Source organism: Postia placenta, assembly GCF_002117355.1.
Source record: "Postia placenta MAD-698-R-SB12 unplaced genomic scaffold POSPLAscaffold_9, whole genome shotgun sequence".
NCBI lineage: Eukaryota > Fungi > Basidiomycota > Agaricomycetes > Polyporales > Adustoporiaceae > Rhodonia > Rhodonia placenta.
The window spans coordinates 1,523,564-1,546,086 of NW_020169840.1; the positions used below are offsets into that span (position 1 = coordinate 1,523,564).

At 53.0% G+C, this 22,523-nt stretch overlaps 11 protein-coding genes across 11 annotated transcripts; 7 read left to right on the forward strand and 4 right to left on the reverse strand.

The window, feature by feature from the left end:
• Nucleotides 1–1,291: 1,291 nt before the first annotated feature.
• POSPLADRAFT_1058119 (hypothetical protein) lies at nucleotides 1,292–2,749 on the forward strand (the record flags this gene model as incomplete). The annotated part of the gene is made up of 2 exons (XM_024481000.1): nucleotides 1,292–1,710; nucleotides 1,777–2,749. 2 exons carry the CDS (start codon nucleotides 1,292–1,294, stop codon nucleotides 2,747–2,749), a joined length of 1,392 nt encoding a protein of 463 aa, XP_024337983.1.
• Nucleotides 2,750–5,162: 2,413 nt separating this feature from the next.
• On the reverse strand, nucleotides 5,163–6,090 carry POSPLADRAFT_1047457 (hypothetical protein; the record flags this gene model as incomplete). Its single annotated transcript, XM_024479294.1, has 3 exons — nucleotides 5,163–5,454; nucleotides 5,533–5,882; nucleotides 5,947–6,090. The coding sequence occupies 3 exons, from the start codon at nucleotides 6,088–6,090 to the stop codon at nucleotides 5,163–5,165; spliced, it is 786 nt and encodes a 261-aa protein (XP_024337984.1).
• Nucleotides 6,091–6,604: 514 nt separating this feature from the next.
• On the reverse strand, nucleotides 6,605–7,712 carry POSPLADRAFT_1040387 (hypothetical protein). Its single transcript, XM_024477736.1, has 6 exons — nucleotides 7,521–7,712; nucleotides 7,340–7,469; nucleotides 7,150–7,284; nucleotides 7,020–7,084; nucleotides 6,800–6,968; nucleotides 6,605–6,739 (listed from the first exon to the last, which is right to left on the reverse strand). The coding sequence occupies exons 1-6, from the start codon at nucleotides 7,668–7,670 to the stop codon at nucleotides 6,723–6,725; spliced, it is 666 nt and encodes a 221-aa protein (XP_024337985.1). The 5' UTR covers nucleotides 7,671–7,712; the 3' UTR covers nucleotides 6,605–6,722.
• Nucleotides 7,713–7,935: 223 nt separating this feature from the next.
• POSPLADRAFT_1047442 (hypothetical protein) lies at nucleotides 7,936–9,323 on the forward strand (the record flags this gene model as incomplete). Its single annotated transcript, XM_024479287.1, has 6 exons — nucleotides 7,936–7,956; nucleotides 8,011–8,226; nucleotides 8,278–8,431; nucleotides 8,974–9,082; nucleotides 9,139–9,232; nucleotides 9,291–9,323. 6 exons carry the CDS (start codon nucleotides 7,936–7,938, stop codon nucleotides 9,321–9,323), a joined length of 627 nt encoding a protein of 208 aa, XP_024337986.1.
• Nucleotides 9,324–9,576: 253 nt separating this feature from the next.
• POSPLADRAFT_1146357 (hypothetical protein) lies at nucleotides 9,577–10,856 on the forward strand (the record flags this gene model as incomplete). The annotated part of the gene is made up of 6 exons (XM_024485919.1): nucleotides 9,577–9,685; nucleotides 9,750–9,864; nucleotides 9,918–10,331; nucleotides 10,385–10,655; nucleotides 10,715–10,758; nucleotides 10,808–10,856. 6 exons carry the CDS (start codon nucleotides 9,577–9,579, stop codon nucleotides 10,854–10,856), a joined length of 1,002 nt encoding a protein of 333 aa, XP_024337987.1.
• Nucleotides 10,857–11,784: 928 nt separating this feature from the next.
• Nucleotides 11,785–12,048, forward strand: POSPLADRAFT_1097494 (hypothetical protein; the record flags this gene model as incomplete). Its single annotated transcript, XM_024483149.1, has 1 exon — nucleotides 11,785–12,048. A coding segment is annotated over one exon (264 nt), but the record flags the coding sequence as incomplete, so codon positions are not given.
• Nucleotides 12,049–14,297: 2,249 nt separating this feature from the next.
• POSPLADRAFT_1103525 (hypothetical protein) lies at nucleotides 14,298–14,717 on the forward strand (the record flags this gene model as incomplete). The annotated part of the gene is made up of 1 exon (XM_024483244.1): nucleotides 14,298–14,717. A coding segment is annotated over one exon (420 nt), but the record flags the coding sequence as incomplete, so codon positions are not given.
• A 1,318-nt stretch (nucleotides 14,718–16,035) lies between these two features.
• Nucleotides 16,036–16,344, forward strand: POSPLADRAFT_1058125 (hypothetical protein; the record flags this gene model as incomplete). Its single annotated transcript, XM_024481001.1, has 2 exons — nucleotides 16,036–16,260; nucleotides 16,315–16,344. 2 exons carry the CDS (start codon nucleotides 16,036–16,038, stop codon nucleotides 16,342–16,344), a joined length of 255 nt encoding a protein of 84 aa, XP_024337990.1.
• Nucleotides 16,345–16,904: 560 nt separating this feature from the next.
• On the reverse strand, nucleotides 16,905–18,344 carry POSPLADRAFT_1047444 (hypothetical protein; the record flags this gene model as incomplete). Its single annotated transcript, XM_024479288.1, has 4 exons — nucleotides 16,905–16,965; nucleotides 17,032–17,446; nucleotides 17,469–18,210; nucleotides 18,285–18,344. The coding sequence occupies 4 exons, from the start codon at nucleotides 18,342–18,344 to the stop codon at nucleotides 16,905–16,907; spliced, it is 1,278 nt and encodes a 425-aa protein (XP_024337991.1).
• A 922-nt stretch (nucleotides 18,345–19,266) lies between these two features.
• Nucleotides 19,267–19,968, forward strand: POSPLADRAFT_1146734 (hypothetical protein; the record flags this gene model as incomplete). The annotated part of the gene is made up of 1 exon (XM_024485975.1): nucleotides 19,267–19,968. One exon carries the CDS (start codon nucleotides 19,267–19,269, stop codon nucleotides 19,966–19,968), a length of 702 nt encoding a protein of 233 aa, XP_024337992.1.
• Nucleotides 19,969–20,613: 645 nt separating this feature from the next.
• POSPLADRAFT_1047446 (hypothetical protein) lies at nucleotides 20,614–21,727 on the reverse strand (the record flags this gene model as incomplete). The annotated part of the gene is made up of 5 exons (XM_024479289.1): nucleotides 20,614–21,211; nucleotides 21,232–21,324; nucleotides 21,380–21,570; nucleotides 21,654–21,687; nucleotides 21,714–21,727. The coding sequence occupies 5 exons, from the start codon at nucleotides 21,725–21,727 to the stop codon at nucleotides 20,614–20,616; spliced, it is 930 nt and encodes a 309-aa protein (XP_024337993.1).
• Between the last annotated feature and the right edge of the window lie 796 nt (nucleotides 21,728–22,523).

Below are 22,523 nucleotides of genomic sequence, written 5' to 3' on the forward strand. Positions count from 1 at the left end.
AGAGCCCAGCGGTCTAACGTGAGATGGCAGGTGAGCTGCCCGACGGCCGGAGCAGCTCTCGTCTGGATTGGCCTAGCTACGCGGATCGACTCATTTCCGCGCGAGTTTCATCCAGTATGCGTTTGCAAAACACAACTGCGCTTGCAGGGGACAGCTCAAGCCGCGTTTAGAAAGTCAACACACGCAGCACAAGCCTTCACAATAGGTAAGGCAAAGGCTAGAGCATCACAATTGGCGGGAGACGTTGCAGGACAATAAACCTTACAGTAGGGTTAGGGGCTCAAAAGGCAGGGATTGTCCTGGGCAAGAACAAACTCCGATGCAGTTTTCATCTCCGACAGAGTTCGGTCAGGGTCGGAATCTCGCCTCGGGGGCGGTTCGGGTTCGGACACTTTACGCGCGTTACCCGTCCGGAAGTTCTCGCGCCCGCCATCCGTCGCTCCGACGTGTCGGCCACTGAGTTTCGTGTCGGTCGGGGGTGTACAATGCAGTGCGGAAGGCTCATACAATGCAGACTAAGACTGGGAGTACTGCGGTGCCAGTTAAAGCACAGAAACACGGAATCGGAAGGCGGAGACACGGTGGCGTATCCACAGGACGATGACGCCACAGCCGTGGGACAAGGATATGCTCCGCAGCGACCTAATCAAGCGAACTACGAGACAAAGCAGGCCACAGATGGTGTCCCCTGCCCGGGGCCACACAACTACGAGTTGCTTGCGCGATGTGCTGTCCAGTCAAAGCAATCACCGACTTCAGAAGATATCTTTCACTGAGCTTTGGTCTGTCCTGAGAGGCTGGACGAGCAATCGAGATGAGGCGAGACATGCTGGAAATGGGCGGACGTGGGACAGAAGCAGCACGGAGAGATGGTGTGGAAGAGGAGTGCGCAGATCAAGGGTGGGAGTCGAGGAAAGGCAGTGAATTGTGTGTATCAGGGCACGATCCAGAAGACGGCCGCATGGCTCGCGGAAGAGCTGAAGGGGGCAGGCTGAGAACATGGCAGCGGAGAGATCATGCTCTGGCAGATGGACGCCCACCAGACTGGTCTGCTGTCGTGGCGGGGGCAGCCACCGTCAGCCACCGCAGGCGCGGATGTCTCGGCTGTGGAGCGCTATCCACGAGGACAAAGTTCAAACTCCGCCTGGAGGGCGGTTGATAGAAAACAGGTGACCGATCGCAGCGGCCAGCCTTCCCATTATCCCACCCTGCCTCGTTTTTCATTCGCAACCATTCCGTCGCCGTCGTCGCGCACGTCGCCCTAGCCCCTCCCGCCGACACTCCCGCCGCCATGCTCGCCATCCAGAAGCCCCCACCACAAATGTTCGCTGCTCCCCTGTTCCGTCCGACCCACGCACGGGCGCCGTCAGCGCCTGTCGTGGTCAGGCCAACACATACGCCGGGTCTCCTATCCCTCTCCAAGCCCTTGCAGTCCGTCCCCCGCTCCCATGTTGTGCAGCAGTCGCAACCGCGGCAGCAGCAGCAACAGCGCACACCGCCTAGAGGCAAGCCTCAGCAGAGGTCGCCTCAACCAACGCACGCGCTGGCGCAATCTTCCGAGGACGCTAAGAAGCCTGCGAGTCTAGTGCCCAAGGTCAACTCTGCTACATCCGACAAGGCTCTAGAGAAGGCCGGCGAACACTCGAGTGGTGTGCTCGCCGACAAGCCCCTGAGGGGCCGACAGGCGTCCAAGGCCGCCAAAGCGCGAAGGTTGGTGTAGTTCAACTTTGTATCGCGTGCACGGAAAACACATACATACCTTACGTACCTCCACAGGAGCGCATCCTCTTCTTCTCGTGTCCCTGCGCGACGACCTTCCCACCAACCATCTCCTCCCCCTAGTACTAGGATACCCTCGCAGGCAGAGGTTTCTTCTAAACGCTCACCGAAGCTCTCTCGTCCCGCTGTCGCTGTCGCGGCAGTCGACCCGACCGATCCTTTCGCCGTTATTAGCCCCAGCACGCGCGATGCGCCTCCCTCTGACCCAGCGAAGGCTGGTTCCAAGGGCCCGGCGTTCCGTTTGCCTTCCCAGTTGACGCAGCCGTCGGGCAAACTAGCCCGCCGCCGCCAGCTGACCTCTAGACAGCCCTCGACGCCTACGCCTCCTAAGACGGCCCCGCGACGAAAGGAGAGGGTTGCCGCGCTCGTGGGTACTGTTAGTGATCCGCTTGTACCAAAGTTGGAGGCCACGTCAGTACATAAAGATGACGACCTTTCGTGGAACGGCTTCCCTATCTGCGATGACTCGGCCGACCTGGCTGACGACAGCGATGTGACCCCGCCGACGACTCCCATTAGGGATCTGTGCACTACTCCTGTCAAGGGGGTGAGCACCCTTCCGGTGAAGGGCGGGAAGGCGCGCCGTCCGGCCATGCCCTTTGACCGCAGCGCCCACTCTGCTCCCCGTACTGCACCGCTCTCTTCGGCGTTCGGCTCCTACTTCGTTCCTCCGCATCCGACGTCGACCCCGACTCCTGCCCAGCGTCGTCGCAATCACCGCCGTGTCCCGAGCGAAGGCGTGTTCAACATGTCCATGGACGAGGATTCGTCATCGTCATCGACGCCCGACGTTTTTACCTTCGACAGGTCCCCCGCGCCTGGCTCCAGGCGCAGGATGTCAACGGATCTGACGGCAATGAACGCTGTCGAGGGTGGTCATGCTTCCTCTGCTCCTCAACCTGGGTTTTTTGCAGGCTCGATGTTCCAGAGCTCTCCTAGCCCAGAGGAGCTACCTCCGCCGTCTTTTTGATGTACTGTACACACTGAAGAAATCTCCCAATGTAGACGTAAGGTGCACGTAGCGATCAAGTTGAAACCCGCGCTCATTTTTCTTCCAGTTGAAATTTACCGATACCATAGACGCTCCTGCCACTCTGAATCCATGGTTAATCACTCGTCGACCTCCTAGCGCCGTAATACCCGTCCATTATCGTCGTCTCGCTCTCGCCTTCGCATCTGCCGCCTTTTTACGGCTGCGGGCCGTACAGCAGACATTCCTCCTTCTGGTATCATTATCATTTCGGCTCACGGTTCTCGCCCTGGGTTCAGTCGTCTCTGGGTCGCCGGCTCTTTTCAGCTCTACATTGTACGATATTCATCACGCGTACTTCACTCGGTCAACACTCGGTCTTCGGTTATTCGCTCAAGGACACTCCCACCTCGCTTTCATCTATTTTCTTGCTCAACTCTAGATACCCCGCCCTTTGCTGGGTCGGTCGTCGACGCTGGCATTCATACCCCACCGTCCTCGACGTCTGGGCACCGTATTAGCCCACACCCACCGACATTCGTGCTTCTGCATGCTTGCCGGGTCGTGAGCGCGGTCACAGTCTCCCCTTCCCCTTCCCTGTCCTATATATTCCTCGACTCGGTCTCCGTTCGCATCTCCACTGTGCCACTACCACCCAGTTCACACGTGCATGCTCTCGTATCCCGGCATCCTCGCATCGCATTTCATGCTCACGCGGCGCTCGGTGCCGCGTTGTAACAACAGGAAAACGATAGATTGGCAGCACATTAAACTCAAGAAAAACCATACATAAAACGCCTGGCTGTCGGAGGGCGGCCGCCATCTAACTTATCCACCTTCGGCAGTGGTGACAAGCTGCCGCGGGACTATTATCTGTCGTCTCGTTATTCTTGGCTGGCTTCGCGTCGCCGTCGTGTGTCTTGGGTTTCTGTGGGACTCTGCTCGTATCCTCGGTCTCCTTTACTCGTCCCTCATCATACCTAATGTAGCCTCATCGGCGCCCTCCCATTCCCGTTCTTGTGGTGCGCGTTGATCTATTCTTATCCGCTAAGGATACTCTGTCTTCGATCTTCGCCCCTCATCCCCTTTGACCCGTCGTCTTCAGCGTCGGCGGGTTGCATCAGGTGTATCAATACAAACCAGCATCATCGCTTGTCTCCATTTATCCCTGTGCACTAGTATACAAAGTCGTCGGCCGATGTTGCGGGTTCCCTGCGGCGGAGGTTGTCGGCGCCATATTCTATACTATAGTCTGATTCCCTATTCATCTTCCACCCCGTAGCCCCATCTCTCTTTCTCTTTCTTTCTGTATATACGACACGTGTGGGCTTTCCGCCGGTGTATGTTGATGGTTCGCTTGTGAGTGCCTCTTCTTGACTTTGGTGCGGTTCTGTTCCTGACTGCTTTGCACAGCCGATTGCCTATATACACACGTATACGCACAACCAAACAACACCTCGAATTGTCCACATCGCCGGGGCGTCGGTGCTACCCAATCGCTCTCCACGGCTGGGCTCGCTTCGCCTGTACATAAGATTCCCTGTCGACGCCCGGCGGCCTCCGATCACGCTCCTTACGCCTGTTTTTCTAGTCCTATATATCATGACATAGACATGTGTCTATCTGTTTCCGCTTGCGCTCGGCTCTGGGTCCCCTCAGTTTCCTTCGCGTCTCAGTTCACTTTTCTGGTTCACCTTGCCCTCGCTCCCATGCCCAGATCGCAAAAAGGCCCCGACCGTGCACAGTAGAGGCCGGCCGCGCATTCTGTATCAACGGCCACCGCACCCACCGTATTCCACGCTCCATTTGCCATCCAAGCAACAGTATCGTCTATCCTCCCCTCCGTTGTATTGCTGTATCGCATCCCCTGTATGCGCCCGCACCCTCAATTTTCCAACTCTGCATCGTACAATACAGTGGACCAAGCTATTGTCGCCGTAGATGGGGGGCGAGTCGTGGTCGATTGGCGGTAGTGGGAGGGGCGTTGGGAGAAGGCTGGATGTCGCGTGTTTATTATGGAAGTGCTGGCTGGCGGAAGGCGGTCGCACTGAACAGTTACTGCTGTACTGGTATCAGGCCTCTGTACATCTTGTATGATCAGTGGTTGAATGAATATTGTCAGTCAGTTCTATGTCGAAACCTCGAGTGCAGCGTATCTTTCAACTAGTACTATCACTCAGCGTTGCTTTTTAGATGGTGAGGGTCGCCTGCGGGCCCTCAGGATCTGTTACCAAGAACTATATGCATGCTTACTGATGAAGCACAAGCAGTGAGGTGGCCGGGCGGGTTTCGAGATGTTTCAGAGTGTGTATTGTGCTACAAATACTAGTCTAACGATACATGATGATGTAAAAAAATAGCGAGCGACGACGACAAACATACGGCGGTCGAGGTATTTCCACATTTCCACATTCTAAGGGAAAGTCAAGATGTAGTCCTTCATAGGCTTTTCCCAGCTGCAGCGCGACAGGCTCTCCACGTTGTCGTCGATCCCGCTACATGCGTTGAGGAGCATGTTACCAGTCTGTCCCATCACGGCCCTGAGATCGGTCTGCACGTCTAGTGACTGTCTCTTGACGAGAATGGGGACCAAGACCTCCTTGCCATAGCCAGAGCTTGTCGACATAGACTGTGGAACCGTGTCGTTATGAGGAGCAGAGACAGGTGCAGTCCGGTACCCAGGCTTTCCAGTCAACTTGTGCGAGCTGCCAGAACCGGAGGACTTCGAACCAAAAGATTTGGCCACAGTACGAGGATATATCCGGCTCCCGCGAGCAGAGTGCTCTCGCTGCGCGGCCTCCGTGACCGCCCGCTCGATACTCGCATAGGTCGGCGAATCGGGCGCAGAGAGCGCCACTAGCGAATCGCGCGTACAGTTGAACGCGATCTCGCGCAGCGTCGAGTAGTAGTGAACCATCGAGCCGGGCGTGCCGCAGACGACGGGACAGTCAGGGTTCGGGCAGCCAGGCGGATCGACGCCATTTTGCTGACATTTGCCGTGGAAAAACTGGGGGAAGATCGCCCTCTCCATGCTGTCGTATGCTTGCTTGTTGTACGCTTCGACGAGCGGGGAGAGATAGGCGCGCGTGATTTCGAGACGATTGCTGGGTATGAAATGGGATATCTGCTGCGCCTGGAAACCGAAAAGTCGACAATTCAACGTGGAGCAGCCGAGACGAGTGGTTTGGATGACTTACCACGCTGTCCATCACAGCGCTGATTGGAGCGGTATAGTTTCCGAGGAACACATTCGTGATGGCAACGATGCATTCGCCCTCGCAAGCGGAGACAGTGACCGGCACTGCTAGGAAAATGAGCGAGGTAAGCGAGGAGAAACGCATCGTTCAAGAAAAAGAAAAGTCAAGGATCAGGCCCACAAGACACTAGTTGAAGATGAAAGGAGACGACGAAGTTGTTTCGTCTCAGCGCGTTGAACTTGGCATTTTCGATCACGTGCGCTCGTGCTCCGAAGAATTCCCTGTGTCGGATTTCAATCACTTCGAAGTAAGAAAGTATGTCAGAGCGGGCGAGTGAGAAGGTTCTTGAGTATTTAAATGTATAAATTGAGCGGTTGGACAAGGTCCCATGGTCCGATTCAATAGGGGTGACAGTACGTCTTCATGACATCTGTGGTATTGCGACCATCATTGTAATATAGATGTCACATTCCGTAATAAATGTACGGATCTGGCTGTCACCGAAACGACGACGTACAGCGAGAGATTGAGGGCATGCGTCTCGAGAGCTTTCGACTCTACCCCCAAACTTGTGTTCATTCGCGACACACCTAGTAGTCGTGAAGTTTGCTCAACACACAATATCGTTCTCGGAGGAGGGTTGTTCGTAGTCTCAAAAGACGGAGACGCCTTGAAACCTGGTGTATTCTGACAACACGTTACAGACCAGGAACATCCTGTTGTGACAGCAAAAAATTGCCACAGATCTCATTCGGTGTACCAACAGAACTTGGTAATCATTCCATATCATATCCTGGGATAAATGGGCAACGGATCAGTGTGTGCTCAACTAATAGAAGACGCGGTAGCTTACCACCTCCCCCTCCATCTTCTCCTCCACCACCTCCAAGATCATCGGCGTCGTCTCCTTCGCCGTTATCGAAGTAATTCTCAGCGTAATCGTTGTCGTACTCCTCATCGACATCGTAGTCGGACTGCGGGGCTTGCGAGCCAGCCTCTGAGCGCTCATCGCCGGACTTCTCCTAACGTGTATATGAGCGTTATCGGGAACAAGGCAGGACTCCAGAACGTACCTGTTCCTCGGCGTCATCGCCCAGGTTGTCCAAATTGATGCGCTTCTTCGGTCCTTTTAGGTCAGCTGCGGAATGGTAGATCCATGAGTATGGTGCAGACGTCGGACGTCGTATATATCAAAATACTGACAAGCCTTCCGCTTTTTAGGATTGAAGTAACCTTCGAATACATCTTGTGGGAAGAAAGGCTGATGCAAGTCCTCCCGTCTCAGTTTGGGCTGTGAGGCTGGCGACGGGCGGTACTTGTCCGAGTACCGAGAAAGCTCTACACTTCTGGTCAGTCAGCGGCGGCTGCGCACGTACGACAGATATGAGCACACCTGTAGATTTGGTGGGTTCAACAATATAATACGCAGACTGGCGTAGGCGCGTGGAGAAGCCGATCTGCAGCTCGCATATTCTCTTTTCCTCGTCAGTGTATTCTGTGAGCACTGGCAAGGGGTCCAGAGGCTATAGCAGCGGTTCAATGCCATCACAGCAATCAAGTAAAAAATTACACACAGGATAGAGAGCAGTTGCTTCTCGAGACAGGGATTGAATGTCGGCGAAGGTCAAGCCCATTGGTGGAAGGCTGTTCGCACCAAACCCTCCCCTTCCTCCGAATCCCCCGCGCCCCCCTCCCCTTCCTCCACCTCGCCCTCCTCTAGACATTATGCTGGCGAGTGATCTCGGGTAGACACGCGGGACGAATTGTGAAAGTCGATGAAGACAATGCAAGAGATAATGCGAGGGATAAGGTTACAAAACGCGGTTTGGAACTCCGCGTCAAATATAAGACCTGCGCGCTTGGGCTTTTGCTCGCTCTTGCCCTTGCCACCTTCCATCATCCCCTCAAGCCCACCTTTACTCTCGACGTTCAGGTCGTCGACGTGTCCAACACTCAGCAACACCCTTACGAAAACGCGTTAGTATCAAAATGGATAAGACTCTGGACGAGGTATACACAGTTTCGTCGACGCCACGTCCGTCGCGCTCACCGCCCTCGGTTCAGATCATCGCTACCCGCCCCAAGGGCATCCGTCGCACCACTAATCGACGCGGCTCAGCCAAGACCCAGGTTCTAGGTAGTCCGACCGCACCTATTGCCAAAGCACGCGCAAATGCTGCTGCCAACGGCACGAAGACCGCTGCCCCCACCGCCGCTCAACCTTCCGACAAGATTATCGTTTCCAACCTACCCCCAGATGTGAACGAGCTTCAAGTCAAGGTTTGTTCTGCTTTAGGATCTACTTTATCGCTCGTCTCAAGTCATATACAGGAATTGTTCCACACCACTGTCGGACCCCTGCGTGACGTGACGTTGCACTATGACAGTCAAGGTCGTTCCAAAGGCGTTGCTGCTGTTCAGTTTCAGCGGCGCGGCGACGGTACCAAGGCTTTTCAACAATACAACAATCGACTCATTGATGGAAGTTAGTATCGACTACTCTCACCTCTTTCGATCCCATTTGGTCTAGCTTGCCTGCTTATGGTTCTCTCACGCGAACCGCGTCGTTGTGCGTGGTGCCCTTAACACGATGAACAAGCTCCCTCTGGCGCAGAAAGAGTTTTCGCTGGTCGCTGGCCCTTCTCCGTCGACTTCTAGTCGCGTCTCCGGTTCACATCCAGTCGATGTGCTGGGTCACGGAAGGCTTATCCGTTGTCGAGCCTTGAAGGTGTGGGCAAGGGGTCTCGGAAGGAGGGTCGGTGTGGAGTCTAGGTCTGTTCGTTGGAGGAGTGAGGTGTGCTCGTCCAGGTTTCGTGGCTAATGATCCCAGTGGGTGCGATCGAGAACACGAAGATCCAGCAATGCGTATGTTGTGGCACAGTGCGGTTGTTCGACGTCCTTTCTGGCATGCCATCCCTCCCTTTACTTGCTTTCGCTACCCTGAACAGCCGACTAATGAACTCTACTTTCCCCTTGTCGTCTATCCCGCGATGCTTCCATCTGTCATCGACATCGCCTCTCCGACAGAGCGTCCCATGAAGATCGAGATTGTTGTGGACCCTACGCGTCCTGCGCCTCCGGCTTCACTCGCCGCTCGTGTTGCTCCAGCTCCCGCGGTTGCTACCGAAGTCACCAGGTTCGTCTTCACCAAAGGGTTGCCTACAATCGTGTTGTGACTGACTTCGCTTGAAGAACTGGTGGACGCCCGAGACGTGGGCGCGGAGGACCCAGGAGAAAGAACGAGAGGCCTGCTAAGACGGTGGCCGATCTCGATGCCGAGATGGAGGTAAGCTTGTTCCCTCATAAGTTGATTGCAAAAGCATAAACTCAAGTTTTCTTCGCAGGATTATACGGCTAACAACGCTCCTGCTGCTTAGTTCTATCTTACGTAGTTGTCACTGATCGCTGCGCGTCTCCTTCACGGACTGTCTCTCCTATGCTGTGTATTACCATACCTTAGCCAACCGGTCTGATTGATACTGTTCTGAAATCGCACTACTCTATTGTCTTGCCGAATATACCCAAGTGTTGTGCCGTCGATGAAACAATAGAAGGCAATGAAATCAAACTCAGTTGAAGATATCAATTTACAAGTTGCTTTCTTCTGTCATGGCCTTTGCAGCTATCGACATGGACGAGCTGCCTCTATACTCTGAGCGACCTGAATGGGTCGACGTTGTCCCCATTCCACAGTATCAAGACGTGGACGCACTCGCTCCCATCAATTACTCGGAGGAATGTCCGTCTGAAACTCTCCTGGGGACTTGGTGGTGTCAGACCTGACGTTCTGCACGCATCTACAGACCAAGATGCGACGGACTACTTTCGGGGCATCGTTAAAACGGAAGAGATGAGCCCACGAGTGCTCCAGCTTACTGAGCACATAATTCGTTTGAACCCTGCGCACTACTCTGCATGGTGAGCACTCTCTCGCGCCCCTCCTTGATCAATATTTGCACACCAGGACGCAGGCAATACCGTTACCGTACCCTTATCGCGTTGGAGTCCTCCCTCGAGGATGAGCTTCGTCTTATGGACGCATTCGCAATCGAGTTCCTCAAGACGTACCAGGTCTGGCACCATCGCCGGCTGCTGCTCACTGCCCTGCGCTCCGTAGATGCCGCTGCGGCGGAGCTCGCCTTCATCGCTCGTGCACTCGAGGCTGACACGAAGAATTACCATACGTGGTCGTACCGACAGTGGCTACTCGCGCACTTCAACGACGAGGACCTTTTGTGGAGTGGCGAGCGCGCTTGGACGGAGAACTTGCTCGAGCGGGACGTACGGAACAACTCAGCGTGGCACCATCGATTCTTCTTTGTGTGGGGGAGCGGTGTGAGGAAGGGGGATGAGGATCGGGAGGAAATCTTGCGGAGGGAGTTAACGTGAGTCTGCCCGTGGTCCGCCATTTTCACTCGTCGACTATATGCACCACCAGGTTCACTAAGGAGAAGATCGCTCTCGCCCCGAACAATCCATCCGCATGGAATTACTTGCGGGGAGTGCTTGGACATACGGGAACGCCGTATGCCTCACTCTCCCCCTTTGTAAAGCCATACACCGCAACTAGCGTCGAGAAGATCGATGTTGTTGACTTGGACAACCCAGTGCCCTCAGAAGGGGCAGAGCTACCATGCGTGATGGCCTTAGAATTCCTTGCGGACACATTTGAACAGGAAGGTGGGTCACAGATACCTAAGGCCGTGGAAGTAAGTCCTCAGCCACACTGTATGCAAACGGTAGGACTGATGTGAGTATCTCGACGTAGACTTGGAAATTACTGGCGAATGAATTTGATACGATGCGGAAAAAGTATGCGTTTGTCGTAGGTGCATGCCGGTTATGACTCATTATATCACAGATACTGGGAATATCGCATCAAGGAAGCGTTGCAGGCCTCAGAACCATAGCGTCATTCACAAGATAGTTTATGTAACATAGTGTAAAACTCAAGTCACAAATGTGCTCATATCTCTCCCCTGCTTCGCATCCTCTGCGATGGGATTTGGCCGCAGATTCAAGGTCGTCAATTTATGGAGACGTGTACTGTCTATATGATTACATTAAGCTGTCGCGTAATACAATAGCAGAAGATAATGGTGCGTGCATCCCATATCAATACTCAACTGCACGAGTCCATTGACAACGTGTCGTTACAGACAGACAGGCAAATACATTGCATGTTGTTCTAGTGCCAGACGGGCCAAGGACTCAAGGTATACATATTTCAGCTGACATCTGCATCACGGAGTCAACACGCGCCTTGATCTCCCATGCTGTGTTCATCTGAATGGCCCGCGAAGACGTCTGCTCTGCGCCGCTTCAGTTGTACAAAGCAGGCCGACATTCACGACGGACTTCTCTGAGACGACCATCTATTCAACAGTTGACTTCTCCATTTATCCTCATAGAAAGTGATGTCCTCACATCCCTCGATGATGGAGCGCGCCGGGGTCACCACATCTCCTTGTGAGCACCGCAGACTCCTGTGTTGCTTGATTTGAGCAAGCGCTAATAGCAAGTAACCCACCGCTTGCCTGTTAGGCCGGGCCTTCTACTTTCTTCGTATCTACCCTTCTCCTCGAGATATGCGAGACCGTCATTGATGCAGTCGCGGAACTTGGGGGAGTCTGGAATCACAACATTTGTCTGATTCTGCGGGCATGTGCGCTTAGTTGTCACGCATGGCTACCTCGCAGTCGCCGCAATATCTTGCGGAACGTCGCCTCGAGAGCACAATGTCAAGTCGCTGAACTTGCGCGATTCTTGAAGACCTGGCCTTGCCTTGGGCCCTTCATCTATCGCATCGAGATCTTCGCGATTGCGGATGTTACTCTGCAGAGGACAACCAGCTTTCCCATTATGCTTGCCAGACGTCTGCCTGTCGTTGAACGCCTTCACATACTGGACGGATCATTTCACAAAATCACTCTTCCCTCGTTGTTCCATCCTTGTCTCCTGGAGTTCGAGTCTGTTACAATCCTCCAGCCGACGAACATCGCATTCGCGTCGGTGGACAGCTTCATCGGAATGGTTCTAGCTCTACCGGGTCCTCGTGAACTGGAGTTCCGGGATGCGCACTGGTCGCAGCACGCTATCGAGCCAACTCCCCCCCTTACCCTTCGACCATCAGACTCAAAAGACCAAGATTCGGCATATCGGAAGGGCAGTCTGCTTACAGAAATACAATTGCGACGACCATAGTCTCGACCCTTGAAGAGGTGCATGCTCTGTCTCCCTCCTGATGGAGAGCCTGTCATGTATGAATATGGGTAAATTTCTCAGGTTCTTGGCCGCGAGCTCTCTTTGTCTTTGGTGGCTATGAAAGAATACCAGCGCCAATGACACTTTGAGTAAGTCATCTTTGGCGCTGACCTGGAGGGTTGTGGTTTGAAGATTATTCGCAGTGAAGATCATTCGCAGAAAGGCATCTGGACCTCAGCGAAAATTCGAACCTCGAGAGATTCCACATATCCATCGTCGACCTCGAGGAGGGAGATGAATGCGAATGGATTGCGGCTCTGCTTTCGCAGATCACGTCTGTCATAGTTCAGGAATACACTGTAAGCCTACGTGAAGTAGGGCCTGGAGTCGATATTCCAGGGCATGCCTCGCAGCTGTTCAGCTACAGAATATGCTCTTCCATAGACAACGCGCTTTCGGGTTCCCAACATCGCTATGTGCAACTGCAACGTGTGACATTCCTGTTCGATAGTCGTCCTTCTAATGCAACTCAGAGTGATCAGGAAGCTCACTGGCGCGGTGAATTTCTTTCTCTATTACCCAAACTGCGAACCCGAGGCTTAGTATAGTACGTCTTCAATCTTTGACCCTTTTCAACGCGAGACATGACTTATGCTCTTCAACTATGCGATACAGCCTTCGTGGCAACTCAAATCGACCCAAATCACGCGTTGAGCGTTCAAGGTGCTGGGAGACCTCACCTTGAGACCCTGAGATCAGTGATAATGTTACAAGGAGGACGCTGTGCATTTGTCCCAAGACCTCGAAAATTCTCCACGATGGCTATCAGACTTAATGGCTCCATTGTGCCCATCATGTCTCTGCGACTTAACCCGTGGAGGATTACAGTACGTGGTGGGTATCCGTGTCAAGGTGATTTGCCCGACAGCCGGGATTTAACGCGATCACGTGACAGCCGCGCTCGTATATGTAGTCTCGACTCTCGCGTATCATTGTCTCAGCGCCGCTGCCAGCAACTGGACGCGACTGTACCTATTGAGCTCTCTCCACTAAATTTGTTCTAATTCTCGCTCGACAATGACAAGTCGACCCGCTCTCATTTCCCAAGGGCTCATTGCACCAAGACCTTACATCCTCCTATTGTCACTGGATACAACACCGGCCTTAGAAGAGAAGAATAAGCACATCCTGATTGCCATTCGCTCGAGGGCCAAGGTCAAAGAGGCGATCACTGCGAGTCAAGCCAAGAAACGTCTCTTCAAAGACGACATACCTCAAGCTATCGTCGTGACGACCACTGCTATACTCGATCCTAAGTACAATAGAATCCTTGAACGACTTGCTGCGTATGCAAGAGGTGGTACAGTCATTTTTGCATGCCAACTTAGCGCTCCTACCCAGTGGCGGGCGATGGATCAGTTGATGCAGGAGTTGAACCTACCGTGTCGAGTCGGCTCATATACGTCTGCGGAAATTGAACTGAACTCTAGCATCACGTCTCTCAAGACACAATCTTTATCCACGAGATGCTCGGTAGAAGCCCTTTTCCTGAAGAACATCCCACGGAATGATGCCGTGTACCTCCCAGTTCAGCCCAGCAACATGAATGTACCGAGCGAGATCGGTGGCAATGGGGAGGCGCCAGTGGTGTTCATGCACAATTGCAGGGGTTATATGGGCTACATCGGCACGGTCAACCCTTGCCCCGAGATGACGGAGGTGGTCATGGCCATGTTCTCTGCACCGAACACAGTAGTAGCCTACGAGACGTCTGGCGCTTTCTCCGTGCCTCGCGATATCACAGTAAGCTCTTTATTCTGCTCCCACGCACTAACTAAGTCGTCAATGGATAGGAAAAGGCGAAATGGGAATATCGTCCACCTCAAAAACCTATGTCGAGCGCGGCAACTTCACAAAACAATGTTTCCAAGCCGACAGTCTTGCTGATACGACTCGAGGGTCATTATACATGTCTCACCGAAGACAGTCAGGTGTATTCAGGCTTGCACAAAAATGCCATCCTTCAACAAGCATTCACTGTCAGCGCTGTCAACACATACCTATCCGCAAGCCCGCCTCCCCATGCTGTCATTGTCACTCACTCTCAGGTCGCTGAACACCCCCTTCTCGTTCAGCAATTGATCGAGTACACGCGTGGTGGCAGGCGAGTGATCCTCGCCGATCAATTCGGGGCGTCGCTCGAGTTCGGAAAATTCAAGCCATTCTTTCAGAAGTGGGGGCTTTCTTGGGATGCAGGGTCGTACCATCGCACGACATTCGCCCTCAATCCTGTAGGAGTACCCTCGCCTCTGCGGCCAGACGCTCTCTTCCAAGCATATAGCATGAAGGCCACGCATCTGAAGGGTGTCGCGCGCCAGCATCGCGTATACGTTCCTACGCGCGGATCTCGCACCGAGTCGCAAGTCTTCGAGTCTATGCCCATAACTGGCGCTCTCCTCGACGAATCCCCAGCGGCATGGGCTCCTGTGGGAAAGGGATATTTAGGCTTCGTTGGTGATGTCAATGCCGAACAAGAAGCTACTAGGCTCATCATTGAGATGTGTGGCGTCTCCTTGAAACCCGGGGATTTAGGACCAAGGAAGTTCGGCACAGCAGTGACAATGAGTCCTTCCGGGAACAATGCAACTGAAGAGACCCACAGTGAACGGCCGCTCCCGGTGGCTCGTAGCACACCCATAACCCCTCGTGCACGAGAAGAGGATATCGCTGAACGAGCGGCTAAGAGGGCTCATCAGTCTAGGCAGAAACGGTTGGTTGCCGAAAAACTGAGAGAGCAGGTGGGTTCGACTGAGCACTCTTGCTCGACTTCGAAGATAATTTGTATATCTTCAGGGAAATCAGTTTTTCAGGGAGCAGCGCTACCCAGAAGCGACTGAAATGTACAGGCGGGCAGCACTTACCTATGGACCGCAGCCGATATACTTGTCGAACCTGGCTGCAGCTCTTCTCAAGATGCAGTGGTGCGTATTGCATGGGCGAAGCTCCCATGTCGATGTCTTACTACAAGTCTGCTTGTTTATGTCTCAGTTTTGAGCAAGCGGAGAGTGCAGCAGACCGAGCGCTGTCGTTCGACCCACAGATGATTAAAGCTCGCTTTCGACGAGGGCTTGCTCGGAGAGAAATTGGAGAATATGTAGATGCAATACTCGGTAAGGCATCGCTATCTAAGGCATGCTAGCGACTTAAATGTGTCCTCATTCTCATTTTGTGTCAGATTTTCGCAGTGTCCTTCGACAGGACCCTTCATCCGCTGCAGCTCGCGAGGAGCTAGAGAAAACAATCAGGATAGTACCCCAGATCAGACCCATAATTCCTGAGGACGACGAGATTCATCCAGAGGAAGATGACCCCTTGGACGATATCATGACTGAATCGGACTTTAGCGAGTTTGAGCATGAGGGCAACGGTATCCCTTGCCGGTACAGTAACCACAGCGGTTGCCGTCATGGCTCACAGTGTTACTTCAAGCATGCGCCAGATGACTACAGTGTCCGCGATGAGTTGTGAGTGCCTGATACATAAAGATGCGTCACCTCATCATAGATTCATCTTGCCAGGGGACGAAATGTATGTGCACTATGGATTCTAGGCCTCTGTCAGTTCCGAGACGCGAAGTGCTATTATGCACACGACAAGACATACTTACCTCAATATGGATGGTGGAGTAATCAGTCGCGAGTTCAAGGTCTAAAGGAAAGGGCACAGCTCCTGGTCACTTACGGAGTGTTGTCGTCCTTTGAGACCCGAGAGCTGATCGGAGGCACCTTGGGTGAACGCAGGAATTGGCGTTTGGATGCTTGGACCCTGCAATCTTACTGGAAAGGTGATATAGGAGCATCTACACCCCATGGACAAGGACCCAGCATGGGAGGGAAGCGTGTGTACACGGATGCCATTCGCCGGAACGGACAGCTTGAGTCGGGGTATAGGATCGCTGACGATGATGAAGAACAAGACAGCTTCGACGACACTGTAGAGGCCTCGGACGAGGATGAATGGGAGGAAAGGGCGGAAAACTTCGGCTTCACTCGGAGTGAAGTCAGCGAACTCATTTCTCAAGGCGTGAAGCCTTGGGATGATGATGCTTGGGTACGTCCTCACTCGTTACACCTTGAGTCATGGTCTGATCCAGCATGTTACTAGGACGTGCTGCATGCTCTATCGGACATGTAGTTGGATGTGAATGTGGCCAAGTGGCAACTGCGCCGGGTCGTAGGGGCACACCTTCGCTCTTCAGACCGCTCAGCGTATCAGTCGTATAATTTTGCTATGCTTGCTTTTCTGTTATCGGTAACGCCTAGTTTGCTATAATATCACTAAATTCATTCGCTGTATACCGTAGCGCCGCCTAGCCGTTCAAATGGAAGGCATACACTTCGACCTCATACTTTGGGAGAAGGGCCGAGGTGTAGGCCGAGCGGCGCTACCAAATACAGCCTTTATGATTTATGAACCTTTGCTACGCACACTCAAACTAGAATACAATTATGTTTAGCGGCGTCACTGTTACTAGTAGTAGCGATTCGTTCTCTTTCTCCATACAATCCATAACACTGCTTTTCATTTGTGGAATAAGGGTAGCCACGGTATATCGAAAGAAACTGCCAGTCGGCCGCAAGGAGTCTTGTGAGCACATTTCGAGAACGGAAAGTAAGAGTAGTGATACATAACACATGCTTCGAGTCCTAGGCCCTCCCTTCGCGGATCCACAATGGAGAGTTGGTGGTATTCCATTACGTGTGATCCTCAGCTGTTACAAGCCAAGACGGAATGTCCTCCAAAGAGATGTGTATGCTGTGTTCCGTAGTCACATATTATCAGCATGCACATGCCCGCAAAAGCAACGCATAAACCACTTACGCAAGAACGCCGCGGTTGCTCAGGGCTGGGAATCGTGACATGAGTTGCATCCGCCAGCTGCGCTCCTGTGGGCTCCCCGTCCGGGTGTGCGTGTACCACTCGATGCGCAACTGGACGTGCTGCAAGGTCATGGACGGCAGAGAAGTGAGCGCAGCATCGATTGAGGCGCACAGCGCTGGACTCAAGAGTAGCGACACTCGGGCCAATACATTCACGGCATCCGATGGCGAGACAAGTCTCAATGAGCATTGCCGCAGACGGGGTAATTCGAGTTGCTTGAGCAGTACGGCAACCCATGTGCAGCTTCTCTCGATGTCGAGGTGTCCAACGGTCAGGTGGAACTCCTCTAGGTCTGTTTGCTTGCTGAGGTCAATGTTTGCCTCTTGAGATTGTCTAATCAGCAAATCGTGGGAGACTGTTTGGCATGTAAGACTCACGAACTTGGGTGTCGGCCTGTACACCCCAATCATGCAAGTCGGGCTGGTCGATGTCGTACACTCCGAGCCCACCAGCAGACAGTGATAGGGATAGAGCACGAAGACGTGACTCGGGACGACTAACGAGCCGATTTAAGCCCGTGTCGATGAAGTGGACGAGTTCCAACTGTGCTATCAGATGGAACTCCGCGAGTGTGTGACAAATCGTCATAATATCAAAGGTCTCTGCTATGTCTTTATATGCGGCATTCCTGGTGGACTCAGGAGACACATCGTTGTCTAGCAGCCTGAGCACGCAAAGTTGCGGGCTGGACGCCTGCAACGGAAGCTGAGAGCGTTCTACATCATGCTGAGGCCATCGAAGCCCATCGCACGTGAGATCGCGGAGACCCGGCATGGACAAGAGCAGGCGGACGAACGGATGAACAGACATGAAAGTCAAGTCACGAACGACGACGGTGGAAATGGATGCGAACTCTGCGAGGCTCGGATGGAAGCATGGGCTGACTGGCGTGGTGTGCAGTGGCCCGTCGTCGAGGTAGATACGGTGCACGGCGGGCAGCTTGCGCGCGAACATCAGCGGAAAAGTCGCAAGTAGTTGCCACTTTTTGTGCTTCTTGACCTGGAGAATTGTCTTGCTGTCACTGATCTCGATGACCTTGACATGTGCACATAAATATGGCCTATTCTTCAACAGCCGCGCGAACCCGACGAGTTGGCTGCGCTCTTCGAACTTGACTTGCTGGACGAGATTGTGCAGACTCCTCGGCACCCAAACACGGCAAGTGAGCAGGCAAGCCAGTAGTGCTGACGAACCTCCCATTCCCAGTCTCCGTTGAGGGACGCAGACCATTCTGCGGCGGAATCAATGATCATTTCGCAAACTTCAAGAGGAAGCGTTGGTCCTTTGGCTGGTAGAGATGTTAGTGGAGACAATAATCCTCCTGTTGATTTTTTGTGCTGCACCAAAATTAATCAACACAGTGGAATCCAGAACAATGTTGATGCCACCCACAGACACTGCAGCGGGAAATTGTGTGATACTTCCCCCTTGCGACATATTCTGCTCGTTGTCTGTGGCGTACTGCTTGGGATGTGCGCTGCAATAGATGGTTATGACATAAGTGGACTTGAAGCAACGTAGTTGTGTGTCGGCTGACAGGCCGTTGCTGCACGCGCAGTCGTGTACGGGTGATGCGACGACATCGTTGCGAACTGACGCCCTACTAGTATGTCTGAAAACAGTGATATCATGTACAACCAATCAGATGTGCTGATTATGCGCCTCGTTGCATCTCATGCACTTCAACAATATTAACAACAATAGGTTTCCCTGCAGAAGCTTACGCCCAGGTCGAGGTGGAGACACGAAGGCTGACCTCTCCGAACCACGTCCTTGGGCCGAGCGTCTACATATATGCGCTATGTACTGGTTCCGCGCCGCTACCATGTCGTGCTGTGGGTTCTGCTCCACCTTCGTCGAAAACTACATGAATCTGCGAGGGGAAGTCTATTGTCATTGGGATCGCTGTCGCACTGAGTCGTAAAACATATAAATGGCACAAGCGTCATATAATGATGCAGTACTGAATACCCTAGTGTACGCATAATTGATCAGCAGCTTCGGTTCGCGCCGCTGCTAGCTTGCGTGATACTACATACGCTATGTCGGGATTATGCGTGGGGTCAGGCTCAGTCAGCCTATCATCGCCAGAGAGCCCCGCACGGGTAAACACATGCACGACATATATAATCGAAGTAGTAATGCGCAAATCCGTAGATCATACCTAACATCGCAATGGCGCCCCCTGCGATCCTGTTTGTCTTCTCCGAGCCCGGGTCAAACGTCACGGAAGAGGAGTTCCATGACTGGTACGACAACGAGCACATCCCTCTTCTTGTCGACATATCCGCCTTCCGCTCCTGGACGCGGTGGGCCGCGGTTGACGGAACAAAGCCCGCCTACGGCGCTGCGTATGATCTTGAATCGTATGATGTAATGCAGCAGCCGTCTTACAAGGCGCTCGTGGAGACGAGGAGCGAGCGGGAGAAGGACATCCTGAAGCGAATTCAGGTGGTGGACTGGAGGATATACGAGCTGCATGGGGGCCCCACTACACCGCCGTCAGCGCTGTTCGACCCCGCCAAACCCGCCTCTTACGCTGCCTTCGTCTTCATTACAACAAAACCCGAGTTCGAGGAGGAATTCAACAAGTGGTATGATGAGGAGCACATCCCGCTGCTTGCGAAGGTCCGAGGATGGATCAGGAGCCGGCGGTTCCGGCTGAAGGACTGGGGCCATATGGGTGTCGAGGTAACGAAAGAGCCACCGAAATATTTCGCAGTGCACGAGTGGGCGACGCTTGATGGGACTAGAAGTGAGGAATATAGGGCCGCTTTGGAGTCGCCATGGACGAAGAGGATGGAGGAGACCTTTCTGGCACGGGATGTGCGGGTCATGTCGCTTTTGAAGACATGGGATCGACCTAGTCTCCTGTGAGCGGAGTGTAATCCGTTTCTTTCAACCTACGCCAGCTCCGGATATCCATGATGTTATTGTGCAGGAGTGTAATTGGGGAACATCGCTTCTCCTGCGTCTGTACCAGTATTCATGCGTATCAGCGAATTATACGCAAACCAGTAATGAAAGACTGCATGGACTTACCTTGGGCCAACTCTTGAGTCAGAACGATGGCCATGATGCATTACGATACGCACCGCTTGCATAATCTTAAGACCCCTCAAATCTGAACACTTGATTGAGGAGCCACGGTCGCGCTCGTTGACATAAGAAGCATTGTATGACTGAGCTCTCCCCGCCAAATGAGTTGATCTGAGTGTACAGCCACAAAAGCATACCTGAGGGAAATGAAGGCGAAGGGCAAGTCCGGGGATTGATAACATTCAGTATTCTCCGGTAGTGTTGTTCAGGGCCCGGCTCGGGCCCAAAGCCCTATTTTGGGCCGCACTTTTGGCCACCGGGCCTGGCTTCATATTCAATCCAGGCCTGCATACTAGGCTCTGTGGCCCCTTGGGGGTCTTTCGAGGACTTGTGCTGAGCTATATGCGCCTCAGCTAAGCAGGGTTCGGCGGGCTTGGGTCTCAAAGCCCGATTGTGAACATCACTATTCTCCGGTATAGCGGTCTATAACTCAAGACCACCGTCACTTAGGCAACCTGCTCCCTCCCTGCACTTTCTGACGAATATGGCGTCCAATTTCTTTCGACCGCGCGATATAACGCGGGCCATCCACCTAGGGCGTTTTCTGGGTGGTTCTTTCGCCAGGTTTTCTAATTCTCCCCGTATCCTTTCTAGCGTCTCCTGCATGGCAGTAATCTGTGCCTGCATTCTCGCCTGCTCACTGCGGTCGATCGTAGTCGGGTCGCTGTTGGCTGCTCGTACCTCATTTTGCAGATGATTTATCCCCGAAAGTTGTCGGCTTGCCTGCATACGCAGTTGCCCGCTGGCTTCCTCCCCAGCTGAAGTACGCAGTAACGGCCTGTGTTCGTCGACGAGTTCGCCTTGCAACTGGAGTGTGCGAGGAGAATTTGCAACTAAGATATCCATCATCTCCTCTGCTGACGCAGGAGTGTTATATAGGCGGCGAAATCGAGCACCTTGGTCCGTGGCATCCTTGAAGTAGAACGTCTCGCTGGACAGCTCTCTCTCTCTACGCACGCCGACATCTTCTGCTATCCCGCTCCACATTGTCGTCGCAATGACAACGTTCGACATTGCATCCCTCCCACAGAGCTTGTGAACAGCGCAAAATTCTCTCTTGCAATTCCGCCGGCACGGTTATCGGAGATGCGGTACATGTAGATGATCCCGGATAGTTTTACATTTTGTTCGTATCTTTAGCTTGATATCAGTTTTCCCTGCCTCGCGCATTTCTTACAAAAACACTCACGTTTGTTCAAGAAAGTCTGCAATGTCTTTCAAAATCGCAGATTGTGATCTGTGTGTGTCGTCGAAGCCAGGTGTGTCGATGAGTTTGACATGCTCTCCGCGAATAGTGCACTCCGCAGTTTGCACTCTGATGGTACACGATTGTAGACTTTCCCCAATCTCAAGGTGCCCGCCGGTGACGGTATTGATGAACTAGAACCATCGAGATCAATATATATCATCAGATATTTTTGTGGATGTGTCAACTACAGTTGTTTTCCCGCTTCCAGTTGGACCGGTAACTCTGATTTCTCATTGTTAGCACCAGGACTGCAAGGACGATATCATACACGCACGCAATGAGTTTCATGTTCTTCACACAGCTATGACGCTGTTCTCAGTAAGTGCAGACCGCAAGTTTAGATGAAGGGCGAATGTAAGGTCCAAGACCTTTTACCTATGTATATATGCTAGGCGGCTAAGACACACTGTTGTTGTAGTGCGATTTCAGCATGGCAATGATACCACTAAAACGTCCAATCGCCGATTAGGTAGTCGCCGGCGACACGGGAACATTGAGTTTAAACATCAAACCTTAAGTCTAGATAGTTCCGAGAGAAGAGTTACAGAGCGTATACCGTCTGAGCTCACCTTCGTGCGTGTTCACGTAGACTCTTGTTAGTGTTGGGCCGACTCCGCAACGACATCCAAATAATGGAAGTGACAATGTTTGCACTTTGCACACGGGCCACCGTGCGAGCATAATGAACACGTTCCGCAGGCTCGGTGGCATGGCAGACTACGTGCCAACGAAGGGCACGATTACTGGCTTTACGCCATCGCTGGTGAAACAGCTCGAGCCGCAGAAGCCGTGAATGCTTTTCGACTATAGAGATGTCCCACTAACCTGCTATACACTCTCAGCCGTCGTTGCAAATCCCGACCCGCCCCTGCAACCCTCACCTCGGCTCGCCGAACAAAAGAAGAGCTTCAAAGAGAAGACAGCCATGGGATGAGTAGGCCAACTCCGTAAATTCACACCAGATTACAGCTCCCTCGCAAGTGCGAAATGAGGGCTGGCCACGGCTAGATAACGAACACCTGACTGCCGAGAGACTAAAAGTGTACGACAGAGGATCGGACAGGAACGAATGAGGACTTTACGA